Source organism: Buteo buteo, chromosome 7 (assembly GCF_964188355.1).
Source record: "Buteo buteo chromosome 7, bButBut1.hap1.1, whole genome shotgun sequence".
In the NCBI taxonomy this organism is placed as follows: Eukaryota; Metazoa; Chordata; class Aves; order Accipitriformes; family Accipitridae; genus Buteo; species Buteo buteo.
In genome coordinates, this window is record NC_134177.1 from 39,312,104 (window position 1) to 39,337,021 (window position 24,918).

Sequence of the window (24,918 nt, forward strand, 5' to 3'; positions counted from 1 at the left end):
CCTAGTGCAGTAAGTTAGATTTCTCAATTAATACATGGAACTTATGTATAAAAGACAAGAGGTTAAGCAACGCTGCAGTGCCCAGTGGACCATCTGGTGAACATTAGGATTGTCAATAAATCACGAAAGCACCAGTTCATCAAGAAAATTCCATTTCAAACCACTGACAGAAAAAAAAAAAGGATGGGAAAAAACTCACAAAATTGGTATTTTCATCTTTTATAAAAACAGGAGCATTAAATAACTTTAATCTAATTTCAATTGTTTTATTGGTTCTCTTCTGATGACCACATGGCTTCACATACTGAATGTTTAGCCCTTTGTCTTGCACACAAAAGCATTATGAAATAACTTGGTGCATCGTCACAGGAGAAGCTCATCTCTTTCCTCTTAGTCTTTCTCCTCACCATGGGTGATAACGTAACAGAGGTTCTTATAGTCAAGATTACCAGAGACATCTGGAGGGAAAGCAGCAAACATCTGCTTGATCTGCCAAGCAAACAGGAGATAAGTGTTATAAATGTAGGACTGTGGGACAGCAACATGTACTGCTTTTCATTTTCAACCCAGTTCAGCTCCCTTCTGCCTTGATCTCCTAACCACTATGGAAGATTTTTCCTTAGCTTCAGTAAAATTGAAATAGGAATTAGGACACAACTAGTTAATACAGTCCTGCTAGAATACCAACAAGTTCCCTGTTGAAAAGAGCTCTCCCTGAAATCCAGGTAAGCCCTGGCCAAATAGTGTAGTATATATAGTCTGCACTCCAGTCTGTTCTTGCCACGAACCAACTCCACTCAATCTCCTTTTCTGAAAATAAAGTCCCTCTAAATTCCTCCCAGCCAGCAGAATCCATGTTCAGTCTCACACAAACCACAAAGTCAGTACCTCATTTCAGAACTCATTTCAAATTTCAAACAAAATAACTCTCACAGAAATGGAAACCAGATCACAGTCCCCACCCAAACCCACTTGAACTCTAGTAAATTCATTGCCCAGCTCACCATAGGAAAGAACAGCAAGAGATAGGCCACGATTACACTTGGATGGAAGTCCAAAGAATCTGTCTGACTTTGATTTAGCCATGGAGCTATTCAGAAGAGATGCTTTGAATTGTTCTTAATTGCTAGAGCTGGCATCAACCTTCTCTCAGTCTGGATTTCAGCTGAATTCATGCATTTAAAGAGGGGCAAATACTTATTGCTGAATAGTAGCTGGAGATAGATTCCTATTTTGAATAAAGAAGGTCCTTACCTCTTCTTGACTGAACCGGTCTGCCTGTGTCATAAGCATTTCTTTGATGCTGTTCAAATAAAACGAAATAACCTGATTAAAGGGTGATAATGGCACATGACAATTCAGATGGCAAGATCCCTCCTGAAGTTGCATGAAAGAAAATCTGTGTGACTGCATAAATTAGAGCTGTTAATCCTTACGTGATATTGTAAAAGATTTTCTGTGGGCACCATCAGTGTCAACGCCTCGCTCTGCCAACTTATTTTGCTTTTGTGACATTTTATAGAGGTTTAAAATTGTTTAAGGTTATTACTCTAATTGAAATACAGCAATTTTGTATGCTTATCTTAACCTAAAATGGTAGGTTTTCTCACTTGCTGTTTCAAGTTTGGATCACTTAACAGAACCAAAAGAGAATATTTTCTGTAAAATCTGAGGATGAAAGGAACAGAGCATGAAATGAGAAAGAGGACTTGAAAGAGAACTCCAACAGCTATTCCGAATCATCATCTGAGAATCCCTTTATTTGCATGCAGTCATTCCCAGAGGAGACTGTGAAACTGCATGAGACCTGTTGTATTTCACGGTACAATGTCTTGATCTGGAGTTACAGCACTGTAACAAGGCGCTTATCCCACACACAATCTGCATCCTATGCAATTACATCAAAGAGAATATTTTGGGGACAGACTCTCAGCTGATTTACCCTGTGTTTTCAAACCCATTGTGGGAAGTCAGTCGAGCATGTAATTTTTTTACTTAAGTTCATAGATGAATAGAAAAGCCAGGAAGAACGATTACAGTTTCTAGTCTAACCCCTTTAGATAAAATATCTTTATATTTCACCCAGTTACTCATGTGCTGAGGGTAGTACATGCACAATGTGCTAGAACATCCACCAGTATGAATTCAGTTATAAACATCCCTTTCACTTGCACTAATAATTTCCCCTTCCTGTAGAAGAATTCCTGTATTAATCTTGAAGAGTTTGCATTCACGCTGAAGGGACAGAGTTGTGTCCTTTTGTTACTACCAAAGGTATTTATATATTATGAGGATTTTTTCTAGATCAGTAAAACAGACTACAAACCTGTGATAACAGATGAGCAGTCTGTTGTACAAAAACAAGAGCTGAAACAAGTATAGAAATCTGGTTTAGTTTGTAGATTTGAAAAAAAGGCTGCTTTTTCAAAGAATTTGTTGGTGGAGGTGAGAGCAATAGCTCTTCTGGAAACAGCCCTTTCTGCTTTTTAAAGTGAATATTTAAAACTAACTATTTATAATAGAAATCATGCCTGCACAGGAACGCTTCCATATGAGCAAAATTCACCTACTGTGGATGCAGATGTTCAGGCAAAATAGTAAAGCTTCCCTTTCTGCTCCCATACACCGTGCGTCTTGAGTGAAAAAAGTCACACAGATAAAAGTGTAGTTTTGATGGCAAAGCTACAACTGTACTTCCTCATATCTCTGACACACATATTTTTTTCCAGTAAAAGGCTACAATAAAGACATATCCCAATTTGCATAAGAGGCATATACACTTTTGAATCTCTTTCTTGTTGATGTGAAGAGCTCATTTGGAAAGACAGAAAGGGAAAACTGAAAAAAGAAGTTTCTGGGTAATGAATAAGGACTTTACCCACAAGGACAAGAGTTAAAATATCCATGTAAGTTTGGGGAAATACTCTGAAGTCACAGACAGAGCTTAAGCTATTGCATATATTTTTCCTGCATTACTTTACTTAGCAAAGTCTTTCTTCATCTCTTTCTCTCATATTGCTGTTTCCGTTTTGTTATCCTGGCAATTTGTTATGTGACTGCATTTTTTGAAGTGGAATTCACAAATGATCAGTGGGTGCAAGAGTAGAGAGATCATTCTTATCAGCACAAATTGATTATTGGATATATGCGCACTGGGATGAACAGCATTAGCAAATGTAAATAGGAAGTGTGATACAGGAAGGAGCTTGGTGAATAGAAGGAAGCACTTACAGCAATTTTGTCAGAAGTCACAAATAAACTTCATCACAAACAAGACTGAACTAAAAAGAGATCTGGGCACTATGTGTCTTCTTTTCACATGTTTAAAGTATTTAGGGGAAAAGAAAAGATCAAATATCTAATTATAATCTTCTGATGCACAGCCCAGTAGGCTCTGGCACACTCATAAGGAAGAAGGACTCAGTTAAGGATCTAAGCACATTTTCCATTATTTATTTTATAGGGAAACAAACACTCACAATTTCCAAAGCTAGAGATTATGCACTCTTTTCTTTGTGTATCTTGTTTTCTTTTAAAAGACCATTTGCTTCTCAAAAAAAAAAAAAAAAAAAAAAAATCAAAGTCTTCTGGGCAAAAAAGAATATCCATTTGCCTTGACGTAGGAGTCTAAATGTTATCTCTTGTCCTGGCTGACATCAATTCCTTCTACAGTTACAAATACTTTGTTGCATTCTTATATTTTCAAAACCTTTTTTAAAATTAGCTGTGAAATCTCTGGGACATTTTGGTTTTCCACTGGGTTTGCCCTTTCTACAGTGCTGTCTTGGAGAAAAACATGTGAGTTGAAATGAGCAGTGCTCTACAGCTATGATAAGAAACATCATTAGATCAGTCAAACTAATCTCCAAAGGTCCAGAATTCATGTAAACTCCCTGGGTCCATTTTCATCTGGTACAAATCTGAAAAGTTTTGTTGGCATCAACGCTAGACACAGTTGATGTTGGCCTGACTCACTTTGTCCAACGAATGGCATTTAGGACTGAATCATCTAACCTTTCCAAACGCTATGCCAGTTTATACCAGCTGAGAATGTGACCTAAAGCATTTTCTCTTTTTGACACCATGCTATAGGAAGGATTTTATGTGTGGTATAATGATGCAGACAAACAAAGTCTGTCACTGAGTTTGGAATTAAGTTATAAACTCCTGGAGCTTCTGGAAAGGTTAGAAGACTCCATCCCAGCTACCATCAGATGGACTAAGTGAGTCATTTCCAGACTAGAGGTGAAAACATGCAGAGGGAAGAGACATAAAAATCCCCAGAAGGATGTTAACTCTATGAACATAAAAAGAAGTTCTGATTAAAAGGTCAACATGGCTGGTTTTGGAGAGAAACATTCCAGGATTTTTTAATATGGAGAAATATTACTTATTAACATTAACTGTCATATTGAAATGGCTGTATAAGCCAACATAAAAATTATTTCAAAACCTTCAAATGTCTAAATTTTGGAAGCATATGAATAGAAGTTAAACCTCAAAGACATTCACGGAATTGATTTAATGGTTTGTTCTGTAATGATCAACATTACCCTCGGGTCTAATAAGTAAACATTATGCTCTGTTGTGGTGATGAACTAAAACAATTGTCTAATGTTAGCTGTGCAGTGGGGGTGGGGACAAGGTTGACCTTTTCCATCAAGGAAAAATAAAAGTATTTCTCTCTCATCTTCATTCTGGAGTGTGATACTGCATTCCTAATTTGCCCCAAACTCCAACTGGCTTCCAGTGTCCAAGGAATGTAGAACTGGACATAGGGTGGCAAGCCACAGATTTTGTATGCAGTATATTGTTACAGATAGTGGTGGGAAATATAATGTTTCATGGGGTTTGTATTATCAGAAGGATATATTTCGTGGCTGTGATTTCACTACTGTGTGATCTGGCCTATTTGGCAACAGGCTACATTTTATTCTGATTGTTTGAGTCACTTCTGATGTGTTTCTCTGACTGTTCCTCCCAAGCTGTTTGGTTAATGTTAACCCCAAAACAATCAGGATGCCTGTTAACCCTCTGTTTCTTCTGATTGTTTGCTACATACACTTGTTGTGTTTTAATTAATTTGGAAGTTCTTTAGTGAAAAGACTGTCTCTTTGTTTTTATTTTGCACATTGCGTACCACAATAGGACTCTCATACCCACTGGGGTACTGTCATAGAAAAGCATATTGGTAATGGAAAGAAATATTGTATGTGAATTTTGTATTTCCAACTAACTTTCATGAGACATCGATAATTGCAGATAATGTCGTGGAAAACTCCACCTTAGAGGTTCTGGTAAGAGGTTTAGTTTTCATTTACCTTATCACAACATTAGCAGAATTAATTGATGCAAATACAATTTTGTAACTCGTGGTTCCCTAATAAACTTCCTATACATATTATGCTTTACAAAATCTACCTGAAATGGCTGCTGCAGTAAAAGTATAGACCCCAAATTCACCAAGGAATTTAAGCACATGCATAAATCTAGGCACATAAAGCATTTCACTGGATCCATACATCAGACCTCTTCATCCACTGCCCTGATTTGCTATCACTTATCTCACTTACCTGAAGGCCTGCTTACACTGTTCTGGCAGTGCAATGTGCATTTTGTGCATTTTGCACATTTGTGCAATTAGTGCTTAAAGTCCTTTTACCTTGCTTTGTTGGTGTAACAGGTTATGAATACAAATTATGTCCTGCCTCCTTGTTTAAAAAATAGCCATATTGACAATAATTGCCATATTATTAATAGTATTCTTTTGTTTGCCTCCCACCATATCTAGTGGAATTTTACAGCAAATTATTGTCTAAAAGCAGAAGGCTCAAACAGTAAACATGTAACAAGGAAAATGTCCTCATTCCCAGAGTTAATTAAATTGATCACTTTTTTTAAAAGGGGGCTAGCTTTCCTGTTTTAGTCAAGCACTCTGAGAGTTAGGCACCAGACATTCATTTTAATTTTACATATGGAGTTAATCTACACAGAATCATGTGTTGATTTATATCCAGACCTTCAAAAAAGGCTATCTAATGGCCTACATGTGATTATATTTCCGTTGCCTCTTGCAATGTCTGAAGACAATAACATCTCTTTTTGGTATACAAATACATGCATACAATAGTCCAGTCTTTTAACTCCGGCTTACAAAGCTAAATGTTTCTCTGCCTGACATTTCCTCTGTCTCTTAAAATACTGTGAAAAATACAGCTTTTAAGCAGTTCTTTAAACTTGTGCAATTATCATTATTATTATTCTTTTAAAAGGATTTGAAATAAACTTACTAGTCTGCCTTTATGTGGCCTTTTCCTTCTGGGTCGAAAATCTTAAAAGCATTCAGAATGGTTTCTTCTGGGTCTGTGCCTAAAATTAATGAAATATAATTTAGAAGCCTGGATGTATTTCTATAGCTGCTGAATACTTGCTAAGTAATTGCATTCACTTGAAAACAGTGCAAAATGGAGAATTCTGCAGTTATAGGTTTGAAGACAAAGGTTTCTTAAGTCGGCAGCATTTGTCATGTCAGATAAACAATAGAGGTGAACAGTTCAATGCTCAGAAGCTTAAAAATAATAACTCATATCTATTCTATGTCTGCAGGAGAGAAAACTTCCAGGAACTGGTCTCCAATATCAGTACCCAGAGGATTAGTGGCTTTCAGAAATGAAAATATAACAAACTGTTTCCCTCACTGGCTTCCTTTAATCTTGTACTGTACGTTCCTTGTAAAAACACTTTTTGATGTTACTTGTTCTTAGCTATATAGAGAAGAGATTATTTCCCTCACTAAAGGAAATGGAGCTCATCATAAAATCAGAATGTCAGTGGAATGCAATGGAAACAGGATGATCAATGTAAAATGGTGATCTGCACTTACATTCTGTAGTGCACTTCCACTTAAGTATCTCTTCATTAAGTGTTACTTATAGAAACAGGATGGTTTAAAGCACTAGACTATGGTTCCAAGATTTTGCTTCTGCTCTTAGCTGGGCCAGAGACTTTTGGTATGACTTTAATTTCCCTGCTCCTCTGTTCCCAGCAGTAAAATGATAGCAATAGTCTTCCTTTTCTTCCACCCTTTATCTGTCCCATCTATTTAGACTGGAAAAAATTTGGGTCAGGGACTAGCTTTCACAGTGCCTTAATCTTGGCTGGGGCTTCCAACCATTCTGTAATACTGCAGATTCTGAGTATACTCGCTTACAGTCAGTGTCAACCCACACCAAAGGATATACTATATATACTTTTTCTGACTGTTCCCCAGTATTTCAAAATATTACGGTAGTATATATAATACAAATCATTATTTATAACTGTAGGCAACCGAATTTACAAGCAGGTAGACTGACCCATGGACAAATGAAGCTACTTGGGATGCTGAAATGTTGAAAGCGTGATTAAAAAAAGGTAATAACATGAAGAATTGCAGTTTCAAAGTTTGTTTCAAAGTTTGGCAGAGATACAACCAGAATAGAACCCAGTCAAGGTTCCCTGTTCTAATGACTCCATATACTCCTGATGCTGCCTCAGTTTTCTTTGTTTAAAAGGTTTCACAAGGATTAGCAGTAGTATCTCAGTGGATATAACAGTGAATAAACCTAAGGCTATATGGCCTCCTTCTTGTCACACACACTGGCCATGTGTATTTTTTTGCCAAGCTGTAGGCAATGTATTCAAACTGCAATAAACATATGATCAATACAAAAAGCATTGGTATTTAATGAGCGTTTAGATTGTCCCATGAAGAGAGACATCTTCCAGCTCTGAGGAAAGGTCTGCATTTTAAGTAGTCACCACTGTGTGGGGGATTTTTTTTTTCTTACTGTGTTTTACATTTTCTACCCTGTCATATCCTTGGACTTTGGCTTTGAAGAGAAGCAATGCAGCAGGCATTCTTTATTGATTAGCTGGTAAATAAAGTGGTTTCTTTGATGTGCGGCATCTCTGTTTTCTGTACAAATTGTATTATTCTGACTCCCTGTAGAAACAGCTCCATGTGGTTGGCATTAACATAAACCGAGTTTTGTTAGCTGTTCATCTGGCATCATAATCTCAATATATAAAGCTAAAGCTCGTCCTGAAAATCCCAGCTTCCCCTTTATGACAGAAATCAATTATAGCACAACAAATTTTACTTAGAAAGCACCTTTCACCAAATTCTCTGAGTGGTACTTAGCTAATAAAGAGTGTTGCAAAATTGCCATATCCACTTCCTCTAGCCCTTTCTCCCTTTCTAATTGCACTACAAAGGCTCTTCATCCCAATTAGTTTTGATTGGGAATGTGCAGTCTTTTGGCTCTGCTTCCTTTGCATGACAAACCCAACCAGAAGGGCATGACAAGCACAGCTGTGATTTTCCCTTCACCAAATGGAAATTAAAAAAACCCTCCTCCTCTGCTAGTAGCCAACAGGAAACCTGCAGACAAGAGGGGTATGCTTTACCATTCACCTTCCTGTGCTGGCTCTGGTTTTAGGCCACACAATTGGCAAGGCCAGACTCTTTGCCAGCTTCAGCAATCGTAAGAGACAAGAGGGAAGAGGGGAAAGGAAGAAGAGCTCATTTCCATGCTCTGTGTGGTCATAAGCATGACAAATAGACAGGAATGGGTAGCAGGGCACCCCACAAGAAATAGTCACATGTCCCAGAAGGAAGATTATGGAGAAGGGCACTACCTACTCTGCAAGATGACATCTGGAATGTAAAGGTGGAGGTATCACTGTGATCAAGACAGATCGATGTCTGGGTAATAAAATCCCCTCCTGAATGTCAGTCTACAGCCTTCTCCATCACCTCTTATGCTTTCCAGACATGCTGTGCTCCTTAGCAATAGTGTATTTCTTTGAGGACTAGCTACATTAATTCTTTCTTTCAGACCTCTCTGTTTTCTATTCCAAGCATAGAAAGCCGTTCGCTGAAATTGTGCTCAGCAATATAAAGCCAGAGTCCAGCAGCAATACAATAAATGTTTTTAAGAAGATGGCATCAGATTTTTTCCATTTTTCTGTTCATTAGTTATTTTAACAAACTTCTGGAACGTGCTTGGCTGAGGCCAACCTTTCTTTGAAGGTCAAGGCTTTCACCTATGTCTAATGCATATAGGAAGATGACTAGCGGTTTCTCTCGGCCTCATGCTCCCTCTCTTGGAGTTTCTAGCTATTAACAGTATAAGAGAAGTTACTAAATTACCAGCTAACAACAAATTTAGTACCCACATTTTCCGAACTCCCTACAGTGATCCCTATATATTCTGTGGTAATGGGTAAAATCCCTCTCCCTCATCATTGTAAACCCACTGAGATTAAATTATTTCAGTTTATCCACTCCATTAAGACTTATTCAGCGAAATCTTCATCCGATGGCAAAAGCACTATTGACCTCAAGTGAAACCAAGGCTGCGCCCCTGAGTTACAACTAATGCAGAAAATGAGGGAAAGCCATGTTGCTCCTCCATGCCCTATAACTGCAAGGATGGTGCAGAGGTCATGTTTGCATAATGAGCCAAAGGAGCACAGGAGGGTTTTTTGTAGAAATACTGAACATACTTTTAAACCAGCTAACACTGGGAGTGATACCACTATAGCATGAGCAACAGACTTCAGTCTAGGAACCTGACAGTTAATAACTCATCTACACTCTGCTCCAGGCTGCTGTGATTTCATTACTTTCTGGACCTCAACTCACCACTTTCATGTTAGCTTATGCAAGCTGAAATCACACCTTTGAATTGTCCTCTGGACCGTCCCTTAGCCTTTTCATACTTCAGCTCTGTCTGCAAAAATGGAGATCACTCCTTGCCTTTAAGCATTGTTCTGTGGATACATTATTATAATTTGCAAGGTGCTGAGATATTTCAGTGCTGAGGATCTTTGACAGATACCTCTCCAACCCCCCAAAGGTACTTACCTTTCAGCTTTTCCCCAAACATAGTAAGGAAGACAGTGAAGTTAATAGGACCTGGCGCCTCCTTCACCATGTCTTCAAGCTCTTCATTCTTGACATTCAGACGACCTGCAGCAGAGATCATTTTTCATAATAAATCACAAATTGTGTTTCAAAAAACGATTCCCATTCATCTCCTCCCACTGGGGAGCTCAGGGCTCTGTGCAACTTTGCTAATAACATGGTAGAACACAACTCCAGAATACCCCAGTGTAAAACAAATTGGCAGAGCTGGCTCTAAGATCAAAGGGTGACTGAAGGAGTAAGAAGGATAAATAATATGGATGTGGCCAGCAGTGGACAAAAGAAGGGGCACTTCTAAATAAACGGGTGGGGGGGGGGGGGGGGGGGTTTACCTCAGGTGAAATATGGGCCCCACTGATATTAATATAGCAGACTTCAAAGTGACTGAAGTGAATCCAAGGTCTCAGTCTTTGCCCTCCTGTATATTGAGATGCCTTTCTGAGTAGAGGGCAGATGGACAAGTTGAGTAGTCCTATCCCTTCCCCATCTTTGCACAGTCCTATTGATGAGAATTTAGATCCTGGCAACCCTACTCAAATTGAGCGGTAATTTGCTGTGACTGTTCTTTATAGGCATTGAAGGGCTTCACTGAACAGGAAAGATACCAGAACTTGGCCTTAGGAAATAAATATTTCAGGGTAACAGTAGCTACAGGCCAAAGTTTGCAAACCTCGTTGTCACAATAAAGAGTTCAGGAGCTTCTGCTCTTTGCACTGACTCTGCTGGCGTCTGATTCCACCCCAGGGAGCACTAAAGATTCTTATCAAGCTCTTTTTAATAAGATCCAGATGGCAAAAGCCCAAATGCCTACATCACTGTTCAAGCCTCAAATGTTGCAACAAGGATACAACTCCAGGTTTGGGATCATGAACATTTCGATTTTTCCTTTCCTTGGGAAGATTTGCTTTAATCTGCTTGATATTATCAGGATTGTGATGCGCATGGAATGGACAATACCTAATCTCATGACATGCACAATATGCACAGAACCTCACATGAAGTCCTCCTACTTTTGTGTGGGCAGAGGGGCAGCTAGTCCATGACAACAATGTTAATTGGTAGATATTGCATGGCTCCTAGATGAAAAAGGTGCAGCCTGTGAAGCCCGGATTCAGAGGCAAATCAGAAATGCGTGGCATGGACCCCTGCTTGGGTGGGCTTTTTATGAAATAGTTGCAGGGGAGGGATCAGTGCCTTTGGAGAGCTGCCAGCTGCACAGCTCTCTTGCACCCGCCACTGAGTCCCAGAGAGACCTTCATTTTGCTTCTGAAAGAGGCTGCTCAGGAGACTTTCCAGCTGGAGCTATGCAGTAAGATAGCAACTACCATAAAGGAGGAAGATCAAACTGAACAGGTTTCCTTTTGCCTCATGTTTATCTCATTACTTCCCCCACTGTAATTCTAATACAAACTTTTCTTATGTGCTTGAAATTTAAACTGTATTTCTTTTAAGTATACCAGTTTACCTAGTGCAGCAAATGTGTCTCTCAAGTCTGCTTTGTCAATAAAGCCGTCCCTGTTCTGATCCATGATGGTAAAAGCCTGTTGGAAGAAAAAGGAAAATTTATTGCCATTGCCATGTTGCACTGGACAGTGCTACAATCACACATACCAGTCCAGGGGGTATTACACTCATGGTGTAAAAAAGAATATTTAACTTCCTTTGATTCATCCACATCATGCCACATCATTGCACTTTCCTCACTTTCAACACATTACTGTATCTTGGCAAGAGGCTTAATTAAACCCACCCAAACTTCTTCTTACTAAATTAGTGCTCAGTGCAGCGTGTAGCTGGGCTGAAGCCAATGCTGGCAGCTCCAGCCATTCAGGCCTTAACCCATAAAAGTTTGAATTAGGGAGGCTTTAGTTAGGAAGGATTTAGTCAGTGGTTACTCTGTGTGTTTTGTACTTTTCCCATACTTTGTTCCTTTGTGCAGCTATCATATTCTGTAAAACATTTAATTACTGTAGATATCTGTCTTCTATCAAGCTAAAGTCAATTTCTTCTGGGCCTTAAAATGATCCATCATACAGAGAAAGCTGAATTTTCAAAGGTACAGAGAAATATAGGTTTCATAGTGTTATTTATTCAAAGTTTGTTTCCCTTTCCAATAAATTGCATCCTTCAGACTGTACCCTGTGCTCTGACTGACCTTGATGTGTTGACCTTAAATACTTCTTGTCAGGCAAAATTTAACTTTTGATAGAAAAAAACCAGTTACTTTTCTATTTTCAGCTAACACAGAATTTATGGACTCTAACCATTATTTACCAAGCCAGCTAACTGCCTATCTATCGATGTACCTATTTGCATGTCTGTCTATTTGCTGCTGTCACACTTTTAATGTTTCATTGATTTTGAAAGATTTTAACGACCTGAAATTCCCCTGGTCATACAATGGGGAATAGTAGAACCAGACATATCTCTGAAGCTGGTTATCTGTCTGACATATACACATCAATATGAGAGTGTATCTTTACAATGACCAGGAATTATTCTCACTTCAGTATTATTATGAAAGACAACATTTTCCTGAGAATACAGCTCATTGCAGCTACAGTAACTTGCAGAGTTTTAAAGCCTACTGCTCTATGGGGTGCACTTCTTTCCATGATCATATTATATCAACATATCTTCATGTAGTTTTACCTCCAGTTTTTTACAAAGCTCCCCTGCTCACATTCCAGTTTGCCCATGTGATTACTTGCAGCATGCATGTTCATAACCCTTCATTTACCTGCCAAACCATCATCTTATAAAAATTAAGCCCAAGTCTTTAGAGTTGTTTTCCCTCCTTTTGGGGGGGCTTGCTTTAAATGGTGATCCCCACAATTTGGAAGCAAAACAGAAGAAAATATGAAGAGCAAAGCAGAGCCCAGCAAGCTCACAGAAAACAGGAAGAGAGTTAGGTATGTATTGTAATGGGTGACCTTAAAATAATGTAGTAACAGTAATGCTGAAACATTTTCTGGTGAGCTGGTTGAAATCTGTAGATAAAAATGTTCTGATCAAAAACAGCTTTTCAGAAATACTTGTCCCAAGTATGCAGTTTTTAGACACAGCGTGGTCTTGGTTTTCACTGGACAACTCCACTGCCTCATGCTTTTGGCATTATTCTGCCACCATCCTCCCAGAAACGCTCCTAGTATTCTTTAGACTAGGTCAGATACAGCATTCTGACCAGTTCTTCTTTTTATTGGTACATCTTCAAACAGTAGTCCTTGGAGAAAGTAAGACTGGAGGTTCATAGGATATTGGAGAAGAGGTGGGAGAAGAGTGTTAAACATCTCCGCATTAACTGTAGGGAAAAGGTTAGTGGTTTCAATTAATTTACCTGGGCCATATTCACAATCCTTTGCATGGGTTTTTAGTCTCACTCACACTGAACTTTACTGGTGGGAGTGCTCATGAAAAGTAAAGTTGAAAGAAAGCCACATGCACAAACTGAAACAGTAGCTGTTTATCCCATTGGAAATTGCCTTGGAGGTGTGAGTTAGCAAAAAATGGGGAAAAAATGAATAATTTGAAATTACAAACCAGTGCAAAATGTGATGGCCTCACAAACATTCTAGAATGTCCACTCGGAAAAAGAGCATAAACTCATCAAACAAATTATCTGTCTTTAATATGCTTAAGCTTTTATGCCAGCCCATTAGATTTACTTCCTCACAGGTAACTGGTCAAAGAATCTACAGTGCATGGTAATACCAAATTCTTTGGGAGCTAAAAGATACTTACTTAGTTAATCTCAACATGTTGTTTTGTTTTATTGACATTTATGGAGGAAGTCGGCTGAGGGCTTCTTGGTATTTTTGTTTCTAGTTTGTGGGCAGTATTAGAAGGGCATAGAAGAATATTTTCTATTGCTATTGTGGAACAGTCCACTAATTAAAGCCCTGGTTCAATAAGGCATCTCTATTCAGGATAATACTTGAGCACGTAAGACTATTCTTATTTAAAATACCACTTAAACTTAACTTTAAACATGTGCTAAAGTGTTTTCCTGAATCAGGGCTAAAGTGGATGAGATGATAATTTTCCTTTATTTTGGGGTAGGGGCTTGGGGGCGCTTCAAATAAGTCTAGGTCTTGAGACAGGAGAGTGAGGGAGGGACAGAAAGAAGGAAAGAAAGAATGAAAGAATGAACGAAGGAAAGAACAAACAAACACACAAGGAAAATTATATATCAGCCAAAACCACAGAGATGATTCAGAAAACAACTGTGTGTTCTATTAAAGCAGATGGAGAATTGAATAAGGATTACAAACAAAACCTATGTTATTCATTAGCAATGACAGGAGACTATAGAGAACAGCAGAATAGTGACCAACCTCTTTGAACTCCTGGATCTGGGTTTGTTCAAACATAGAGAATACATTGGAACCACCTTCTATCTTCTTCTTTGCCTTTTTTGGAGCCTGTAATACAAATAAGAAGATTAAATATATATTACTTTGTCTGTTAAGCACCCAGGAAAGCGAATTCCATCTTTAACAGAACGTAAAATATATACAGTCAAGTAATACAAGAGGATCGTGTTTTGTTACGACAAGGTTTTTAATTCAATCATATATATACATATATATATAAATGGGATGAAAAATGCTGCTTTAGTAACAGATTAATCTCTCACTGAGGCTTTTTGCCATTCCCTTGCTCTGGCCTGGAACCTGACAGCTCAGATAAACAGGGATGGCTTGTCACTGTGCTGCCTTAAAAAAGGTGAGGGACTCAAAGTGTGACTCTGAATATCACAGCTGGTGCACTGCTTGTTTCCCCAAGGAACTGCCTGTTCCTTGGGTAAAGTCACCTACGCCAGACCATTTGATGCAGAAGACTACTCCCGCTTCTGCCCTGGTTTTTCAGAGCTCTGTACTACAGGAGGAGTGATGTAAGCTTACAGACGCACTTGGAGATGTAAGCTAAAATTCCCAACCTGCTGTTCTCCGGAAATACAAGCAATTCAGGTAAGTGGCTACAGGTACTCCTTCTTCCCAGTTCCTAAGCAGGGACAGGCAGCCAGACTCAAAATGAGGCCCTACATGAAGACTCAGTTCAAGAACTATAACGGGAAATTATATCATTTCCTACTCACATAGAAATGTTTAGAAGTCTGCTCTGTCTGGACCAACACTGACTGCACAGATTCTTCCTATGTAGGAACACATTCTACACTTGGAGGACACTCTATATTCTTGCACCAACCTATGACACTACACTACATTGCCTGACTAGTCCATATAATTTTAATATTCAAGATAGTCATCTTAAATAAAAGGGCAGGCCGGCTTTTATCACTATTCTGTAATCTGAAGACTGAGACAGAGAAAGATTGGGGAAAGAGCTAGAAGGATATCTAAGAATCTAATGCTCACCAAAAATCAGTCAGAACTAGACTTTATTATATACCTTTGAATAAGGGCCCAACCAGCTTGCCTAAAACAATACAGTTCTTGTTCTGCAGTAAAGAATAAAATGTGTGGTTCCTAAGGATTACAGAAATGTTTTAATCACAGCATTATCCTTACTTGGGGCAGGATAATGAGCTACATTGCCTTTTGAGTTCCCTTCCAGACAGATTATTTTTTTCTTTATCATTTTTACTTTTAAACTTCATCATCATAGTCCCACCTGGTTCTCATGTCATGGAAAATTAGTCTTACTTAGTTTGGGCTATTCTGCATGAAACAGAAGGCAACTTCTACTGTCTCCTTTCATCAAAATAAAAAAGCCTGTGGAAGTTCAAGTTCAATACTGATTTCAAATATCCTGAGGAGCAGAGCAGCTCAAGGAAATATTCCCACTTGACTGTGTTTGAAGTATACATTGTCTGATCAATTTAATTTGCCAGGCAGATTTCCGCACTCAGCCACCCTGTTTCAGATCCCAGGTTGAAAATTAGGGCTATGGTAGACACTCACCCACACACCCACACTCCAGACCTGTCAAGCTCAAATCAGCTAATGCAAAGCACTAAAATCTGGAAATAGGAATGGAAATAAAAAGAAAAATGTATTTGCAGTGAGGATAAAAATAAGGATAGAATGCCACCACAGGCATGGAAAAAAAAAGTGAATAAGTGGAATGTTTAATGAATGTAGAAATATTGATTTTGGAATAAACAGATTCTCTCCTCCTCCTCCACATGAAATAAGTGTTATTTTGAGCAGTAATGGGCAATCTTCCATGTAACGTGAGGTGCCTGGTGGAGGTTTTCAACACTTCCAGATCGAATGGAAATATTAAGAACAATCCTACGTATTTACATGTATTTGTTCCCCGAGGTAAAAAGAAAGCAGATGTTACCCAGCAGAATGTATTGCAAGCTGTCTAGGGGAACTGACCACAGGGCACAAGGCTGGCCTCAGCATTTTTGGATGGGGTAGTAGAACTGGTTCTCCTGTGCTTGTGTAGCTGGTCTTTATGAAGACAAAACATGCTTTACCATTCTCATGCTCTGCTCTGCTGTGACCAAATACAGCATCCATATTCAGCATGATGAATATTCCACACGCTAGCAAACAATCTGCATCTTTTTAAGCTAGCACCACAGTGAAGGACAGAGAGCTCCAGCCCCAGGTTTTATTAAATTTAAATGTTAACCACTGGCAATGCCTCCATTATTCCTCAGTTTAATGGGTTCTCTGTGCTGTAAGTTTTTAAGCAAGGATTGTAGCTATAAGAAAAGATCAGATAAACCCAAAAGCTGTGGCTCAGTATCTATTAGAACTAGACCAGCAACACAAAAAATACCCCAAAGTTTATTTACATTAGTGAAGTCCTATTCGAGGCAAAAAAGGTTGAAGACTAGTTATCCAGAGAGCAATCGCTGTACTAGGAGAAATTCATCTTAGCATGGTATTTGTTCAATGTTGCTCTCTGGTTAGTCACCTCCAGGAACGGTAAAGGAGATCAGTGCCCGTGTCGCTCAATCTATCTTTAGTTTTTCTGCTGAAGCTCTGGGTGTGGATCCTATTTATGATCTCCTCACTTGTGGAATGGGGCTGAGACCACCAATACATTTCACAGGGGCCAAGGAACAGCTGTTGCATGGGAATGACTTTCCATCACCAGTTTCAAGCTCAGTCTTTTGGCATCAAACATATAGAGCATCCTGGATTATCAGTCTCTTGGGTTTTACGTATGCAGTGTTGGGAATGCAATTTATCTGCTCTGAAAGGCTAGAAAATACATAATCCCAGAAAGAAACTGCACCTTGATTTTGCATGACTGGTGGGTAGGCAGGCACTATGAAGAGGAAGGCTGAGAGATAAGTAGGTGGAGCAGAAACAGAATACAGTACATTGTTACTGTCTTTCTGGTGGGTAAGTCAAATTAAAAGGCAGCTCTAGGAGAACAGAAACAGGTCTGTGCTGCTGTCTGACAAATCCAAACACTCCAGAATTTTTTGATGAATAGAATCAGGATTCTGACTCCAGAGTATCTCTCTGAAAAAATGGCATAGTAAAAAGAGCAATACAGAACTGAGCAAACATATGGTTTCTAAACTGTCAAGGATTTAGTAGGTGACCTACAGAGGAGCAATTGGGTGACTGACACATCACTTCTGTCTGCCTTGATTTCCCCATTTGTAAAATAAAAAGTGTGCCGAGCTGCACTTTGCAAAGATAGCTGCTCTATCTTTGCAACATGTGCTTTGAGACTGACATACAAAACGTGCCAGATGAGAAACTGAAGAGCTGAGAGTCCCCTGGGCTCGGATTCCGAGGCCTCAATAGCACAGCAGTGGGAAGAATGTTGCAACAACTGAACAAGCCTATTAATATTCCGGCCTGAGTGTATTAATCATCCCATTGTGAAGAAAACAACACTTCACTTTAGAAGAGAAACCACAGGCTTGTCGCATATCACTCGTTTGTCTTACTAGTGTTAGCACTCTCTCAATTAGCCTGGATTTTAAAGGGTCTTTTTTTTTTTTTTTTTTGGTTGGTTGGTTGGTTCTTTGGTCGGTTTTGGTTTGTTTTAGAATCTTTAAATGAAAAAATGGAGCCACACCAAAATCTGGTCCCAAGAAAACTCTGTTGAACCAGCCATTTGCTTTGAGCTGAGTTTCCCTCACTGAGGTTCTTTATATTTCTCCTCTCTGGCAGCATCAGGGAGCCAGAGAGAACAAGGATAGTGCAGTGATAGAGGCAGGCAGAAACAATGAGTGTGTGCTGCCTTTGCCTCTCTGGATATAAGAATAGGGATTCATTTTTTATATGTTGCGGATGGGGGTGTATGTTCAAGTGAATCAGAGTGAAGAAATCTCTGAATTCAGGGTGACCTAAAAGAAAAGGGGCCAGGGAATCAGTTTATATCTCTACATGCAAAGGAAGAAGGAGCTGAAAATACTTGGTTCTTACTTCAGAACGTGAGGCGTTGCTTACCCTGATAAATTCATAAAAGGCTGGTGCTAGAGCAGGTTTGTGAGATCAGTGATAGAACTGAAGTAATGCTGGATTATTGCAGAACTTTATCATCTCAGCCCCTCAATGAATTTTGCAGGCAACCAAGAAACGTATGGTAAAACAGATAAGTTGCTGCAAAGATAAACAAAGGCACAGCTCCATAACTGGTGCTACTCTGCACTGACTGCTTGGGTGCACACTCCTACCCTTCAGTAAGTATGAAGTTAATCAACCTCTACTTAGCATTTTCTGCAGAGCAAGAATGTCTCCACAGGCAGTCAGGCAAAACGGGCAGCACTCTGCCAGAAGCCACATTTTTGGTTTGGTTTGGGGAGGTCAGTTCCCTGTTTGGTCCACCATGCCTTAGAACACTCAGAAAATACTCTAAATAACTAAAGATGACACAGTTTGATATTCCTGACAGCCAAAGTTAAAACACAAGCAGAAACACTTCCCCACTCAGCAACTTATTGTGTCTTCTTTTAATTTTTTTACCAGTGAAGACACCAATGGATAAGCAGGTCTCTTGTGAGGGAGTCCTTCAGCAAAAAAGAGTGGTGTACACTATTAAGAGACTGATTCTGTGGTCTTGTACCCTTATGTGTTCATTCAGCTCAGGGCAAACTAGACATAAGATACTACCAGCTTTAAATTGCACTGTTTCACATTTTATACTTCCTTCCTCTGCAACTACATCTGTGACTACAGAAAAGACAGAATCATCCATCAACTTGCTCAGGTTCTGTCCCCTACTGTGATCCACAGTATGATGTTAACTCTGAGTTACTATAACTTTTTCATCCATCACAGCCTCTCCTTGTTTTTCATCCACTCTGGAATCTCAGTGCTGACATTTCCTGTCTTTGAATTTTTGTTATCATTGAATCCAACTTCTGAATCAAAAGTTACATCTCAGGCCCATCCAAAGGATTTGTGCAGCACTGGACAGGATTTTTGTTGATTATTGTCTCACAAGTTTGCTCTGCTGAGATAATTTACATTGCATCTGCACCAAAGCTTCCAGCTATGGACAAGCCACCCCTTTTTTTAGTGTGGTTTAGGTCCTTTTCATGGCAGGTGAGCAGCATAAGGCCAACCCAAGTGCATGCCTTTGAGGGAACACTCTAGAGGAGTAAGCAACGTAAACTGCTCTAAGGGCACAATTTGCATTTCAAACAGGCAACAGCCTCAGATCGTTCAAATAAAAACCCACGTTATCAGAACTGAGAAACAGAAGATCTTTTTATTACCTACTCTGCACTCACAAACAGATCCCTCCCTTCTCATCCTCACTCCGTTTTATATGTAGTCCCAGCCTCCCACACACCCACACAGACACACACACCTTTGATCCCTGCTAGATAGAAAAATCTGTTGAACTGCATCCTCCCTGCTTCACACTCCCATACGCTAAAGCATTCTCCTTTGCCCCACATAAAATCCCTTCCCAATCACAGTCTCCTTTTTTCTCTTCCACAGATATACAGAGAGAATGCATTATCTCCCCAAACTTATCTCAGAACAGCAGATAACCTCTCCAACTGCAGACGGCTCAACCTCTACAACCCAAAATCCACCAGCTGCTTTCCCCACCCAACAAATTGTCTTCTCTGGCATATACATGTCCTCCTCCTTCGTGTAAACAGATGAACAGTCCCTCTCTGCGTACACAGTCCTCTACGCTCGCAGACACGCACAAATGTATACACACATGCATGTGCAGATGCATACACAAACACTTCAACAGTTAAACAATTGGCCACATTTTCAGCTAGTGAAATCAGCATTGCTCCACTGAGGTCAGTACTTCTTTCAGTTCAGGTGGTACATTCCAGACAGTTAAGCAGGCTGCAAAACACATTTGATCAGAATGCAATCTATTTTTGGGTACGCAGTTCCCTTCAGCATACAGAATTTGCTACAAGGTGTCACTCGAACTGAATAAACACAGGAATGTTTTGGGAATAAGAAAAAGGCTTCCCTCTCCTTCTTTCCACCTCTCTTCTTCCCTTCCTTCCCTCCATCAGCACAGAGCATGCAGGGAGACATCACAGACCCAACCTCGCTCAAATTCCCTGGAATTAACGGAGAGCTGTAGACAGTTCTCAGAACTCCATTCCACAGCACTTGTGTGGTCTGCTCTTGTTAGAAAAATTATCTCCCTGAACCCTGCCTCTCTCACTCTCATCAGCCCTGTATGTCAGAGCCTAGTAGCACTGGCTGACTTGTAATTATTTTTTACTATGCTGCTTTGTCTGCACTAATCCTTTGAAAGTAGCTTTACTGCACATCTGAAATATTATGATGCTATAAAACCTCTGTAATATTTATAAATCCCTTAAGACATCATAAAGAGAGAAAAAAACCTCCCCACAGAGTTCATCTAGCATAATTACATATACATTTCCCTCTGATTAATAAAAAATGATCACTTCCTTATGTAAAGATATTCTTCAGCTTTCTTTCATTAAGGCTATTTTTTTCTTTCTATTTTAAATCTGTTTCATGTGTCCCTGTATAGTAAGGTACCTCAGAAGATATTTTCCCAAAACAAAAGGCACAATGAAAAGAACCACCACAGAGAATCGTCAGTTGAACTGGGAGTGAGGAGACAGAATAGTCTCTCGCTATATTTTCATATCTCCTAACTTAAGCAATTTCACCACAGAATGTCCTGAAATGTCTTCAAACATCAAGCAGTGTGGTGTGTCACTGAACTAAAAAGGAGGGAAGAAAACTGGTAAATAAAATTTGAAAAAAGAGGGGGAAAAGAAAATCTAAGACCCAGTACTTGTCCCCCATCCCACAAAAGGGCTGGCTTAGACTTTAGTGAAGCTGATTAAAGGAAAACCTGTAAATCCACAACTGAAGAGGTGTAATCAGCACAAGGCACTGCTCGCTTCTAAAACAGTGGCGAAGAACGTGATTAGTGGCTTGCGTGCTCAGTGTGAAATCACTGACACTGGGCTTGCACTGACTGAAATTGGAACCTAGTTTTGCGCGTGGAGTTTAGAAACTACTTTGAATGAGGTTTTATTCTGCTCAGAACAGCACTTGGATCACATTCATCACCTGCTTAAATGGGATCAGGTTTGAACTAAGCTTTGAGAAAGCTTTTCATATACAGCTCCCCCTCCGGCATTCTCCAGAATCAAATATTCCATAGCCCCAGGGAGCCACTGGACAGCATTGCTTTAAGACAGCCTGAAAAGGACCTGCAAAAAGGAGAAAATTAAGGAAAGAGAAAACCATCAGCTTTTTTTTTTTTAATATTGTTGTAGTCATTCCTCTGAATTTGCAGAAGACAAAGATAGAGCCCAGTCTGCCCACTGCTCCTTAGGCAGAAGTTCTTCTTTGCTCCTTGGAATCACATCAGGTGCACCTTTGGTGCAGAGGTGGCTGTTGGAGTCCCAGAGCTAAAAGCCACCAGTGAGCAGGGCAAAGAGAAGACACAGAAATTTCTGCCCTACTTCCTACTTCTCCTCTCAGTCTCAAGAGCAACACAGTTACCATTACAGAGATATCCCTTCACCTCACTCCCCATCACACCATGGCAGACCTTAGCACTAATTAACACCAGCCATGCCAGTCATTGCTGCCCTAGTGTATTAGTCTTGGAACGAGATGCGCAAGCACTTCCCTTCAGCAAGTACATCTATGTTCCCTACCTTAACTCATTTGTTAAACACATGCAGAAAAGTCCTTGGAAGTTCACAGCTTGCTTTATGGGATATATCTTCATTCTGGATGTGATACTAAGTAAGTATGAGACTTCATGGGGTCCAGTGTGATCATTAGTGCTCTGTTTGAATTGTTGAGTCAGAAAGAAATACAGGCAGAGATAAACAGACAGACATGGGAAAGAATTAAACCTACCATACTGCTGCTGCTCCTTCCACCCCTTCTCTGCCAACTAGTCAGCCAGCAAACTCAATGCCAATTGTCTCTTTATATAGTGTCACCAAAGAACAAAAATATGCCTGCTCCAAGTTTAGACAATAGATGTAAGGTTGGAAAAGTGCAGTAATTGGATCCCAATATGTTCCAAGCATCTGTTCCATGCATGGCTTTTGCTTTCACAGGAATAATGCATTAGGTAAGTAGAGTAGGCAGTTGGGATACAATTGTACAGCACTCACAATAAGCTGCAGCTGAAGGGGCTTTCCCATGTACTTCTAAGTAATGAACACAGGGCACACACTAAAAAGATTTTAATCGGACATGGCATCCTGAAAAAGCAAAAAGAGAAACATGGTCCTTGAGAAAATGCAGAGGAAACTAGCAAAAAATCTGGGCCACTGAGATGTCTGGTAGCTCCAGAGTCTGGTGCGTGCATTCAGAGCTCCAGAAAAATGACTGAGGTTCTGCATAGGTGCATCTATAACTGGGAGGTATGCTGGGAAAGCACTGCTCTGCAGATGGCAATAAAGTGATTCAGATCAGGTCTGTTTTCCCTGAATCTATCACACATGCCTGAAGTCCAGCGGCCAGATCTCAAGCCTCTGCAAATTGATGGAGAGTCATGGACTTCAAAGCATGAAAAAAGAGATATATAGTAATGAATATGGTGTTGAGAGCAGGAGAAAACAGAAGGCAGCATAGGAACCACAAGGGCTGTGTCTCCTGGGGAATGCTCATTAATGCATACACATTCCATCCGATTCATGAATCGTGTTTGGCATTATCACAATGGGCCAAAACATTAACCACTAAAAAATGGTGTAATTCCACAGACATGAAATCATATTTCCTAAAGGTCTAATCTGTGTCTGTGAGAGTGCCTGTACAGGAACACCGATGCATTAAAAACAGCAGCAGCAATAGGTTTTTCAGGAACATACACTAGCATCTGAAATACTTGTCTACATCAGTCCCACTAACCTTGAGTCACAAAAGTGCTTAACAAATCAACTGAACTTTGAGACAGACATACGTTTAAGTATCTAGTTGAACAAGGACCTTGTTCTTCCTCCAGGTCCAGCCCCTTGCAGTGCTGTCATCTCTAATCTTAGATTTGACTGCATGCTCTTCAGGGCAAGGACTATTTTAGCTGTTGTGAAGTACCTCAAACACCTACAGGGATAATTAAGTAATAAATAAGCATAATATAATTCATCTGGCTTTAGCAAAATTGTCGTGGTTACAAGCTGGAAGTTAGCCTAGTGTTCATTGTTCTGACTTCAGTGACATTATTATACTAATACCTAGTGTAACACAGCATAAAAATAAGTCCCTTAGTCCATTTCCCTGCAACGGCCTGCTGGATAGCAGACCCAGGTTTGTATACTAGATTGAGTATGGTAATCTGAAAAACTCAAATTAAGGTTTTTCAGGAAAATCTTACATAATTTCAAAGGTTCATTGTGATAAAGACTTACCATGTTCGCTGGCCAGGTTAGATTCTGATTCAGCAAAGCTGTCAAGCATCTGCTTAACTTTAAGCAAGGAATAGTCCCACTGAAATCAATGTAATAGCTCACATACTTACATTTAAGAATATGGTTATATGTTTTGCAGGATCAGTGCTCTAATCCTAACAAGACAGCCAAATGAGCAGTAGCTTTGTCATTGAGTTCACTAGGTCCAGGATCCCATCCTGTGAATTTTGTGTCCTTTTTTGGAAAAATGCTTATCTTTTCATCCAGCCATTTCATGAGTTTGTCCTAACAGCTCTGTTAACAAATGCTTTGTACTGTTTCTTTGGAAGTTTTGCTTTCTCTTATCCAGTATATCATCAATCATCATTATTATCATCAATTTGCTCCTTAGTTTTCTAGCTTGATCTGCAGGCATTTTCCAATAGTGCATGTATTTTCAACATTGATCTTTGTCTTTTCAGAGTTTCTACATTAAATGAATTCTTCCAAGCTGTTTTTAAATGACATGACATGTTAGGATAAAACCCACACAATACTGTGTGTTTCTAATGCACATATCCTGAGAGACCAGAACCCTCTCTGCTTAGTCTATAAAACAAATCCACGGAGGAATTAAGGGAGACATACATCTTGGCTTTAAAGGTCTGCTTGCTTCTGCAACTGCCTCCAAATTGTAGAAAGGCTCCAGACTGGAGAGGGGAGGGAGAGAAGGGGGGAATAACATAAGGACTGGAAAAGAAAGGCTTGAATTTAATTGCCCTAAAAATTTCAATCATTCAATCTGGTAATTAGAGAGCTGGCTGATTCAGAAGGCAATTTCATTTGAAAAAAAATAAGAACCCAACAAGATAATTGATGCTAAGTGAATATTTTACCTGAAATATTAAATACCAAACTTAAGTCTGCCTCCAGGGCCCTTTCTGCTACCCCTTTTTGATCTGTCTTTCTACTTCTTTGTATTTTCCTCTCACATGACTCAACAGAACAGGACACTCCTTCAGAGAATCAGATTGTCACAGGGACAGGTTTATTTGAACTCTCTGTGCTGTGATGGAGACAACATAGTGATTTATTAGTAAAGAAAATAATAATAGGAAGTCTCCTGAGATCCAGCCTGGCTGCAAATCTCAGTGAGATTTTCCAGTGTTGAGTCTCT

General features: G+C 39.6%; 1 protein-coding gene across 1 annotated transcript; it reads right to left on the reverse strand.

Moving 5' to 3' along the window:
• Positions 1-245: 245 nt before the first annotated feature.
• MYL10 (myosin light chain 10) lies at positions 246-22,333 on the reverse strand. Its single transcript, XM_075032512.1, has 7 exons — positions 22,261-22,333; positions 14,305-14,391; positions 11,436-11,511; positions 9,911-10,015; positions 6,291-6,369; positions 1,255-1,303; positions 246-489 (listed from the first exon to the last, which is right to left on the reverse strand). The coding sequence occupies exons 1-7, from the start codon at positions 22,261-22,263 to the stop codon at positions 391-393; spliced, it is 498 nt and encodes a 165-aa protein (XP_074888613.1). The 5' UTR covers positions 22,264-22,333; the 3' UTR covers positions 246-390.
• Positions 22,334-24,918: the final 2,585 nt, after the last annotated feature.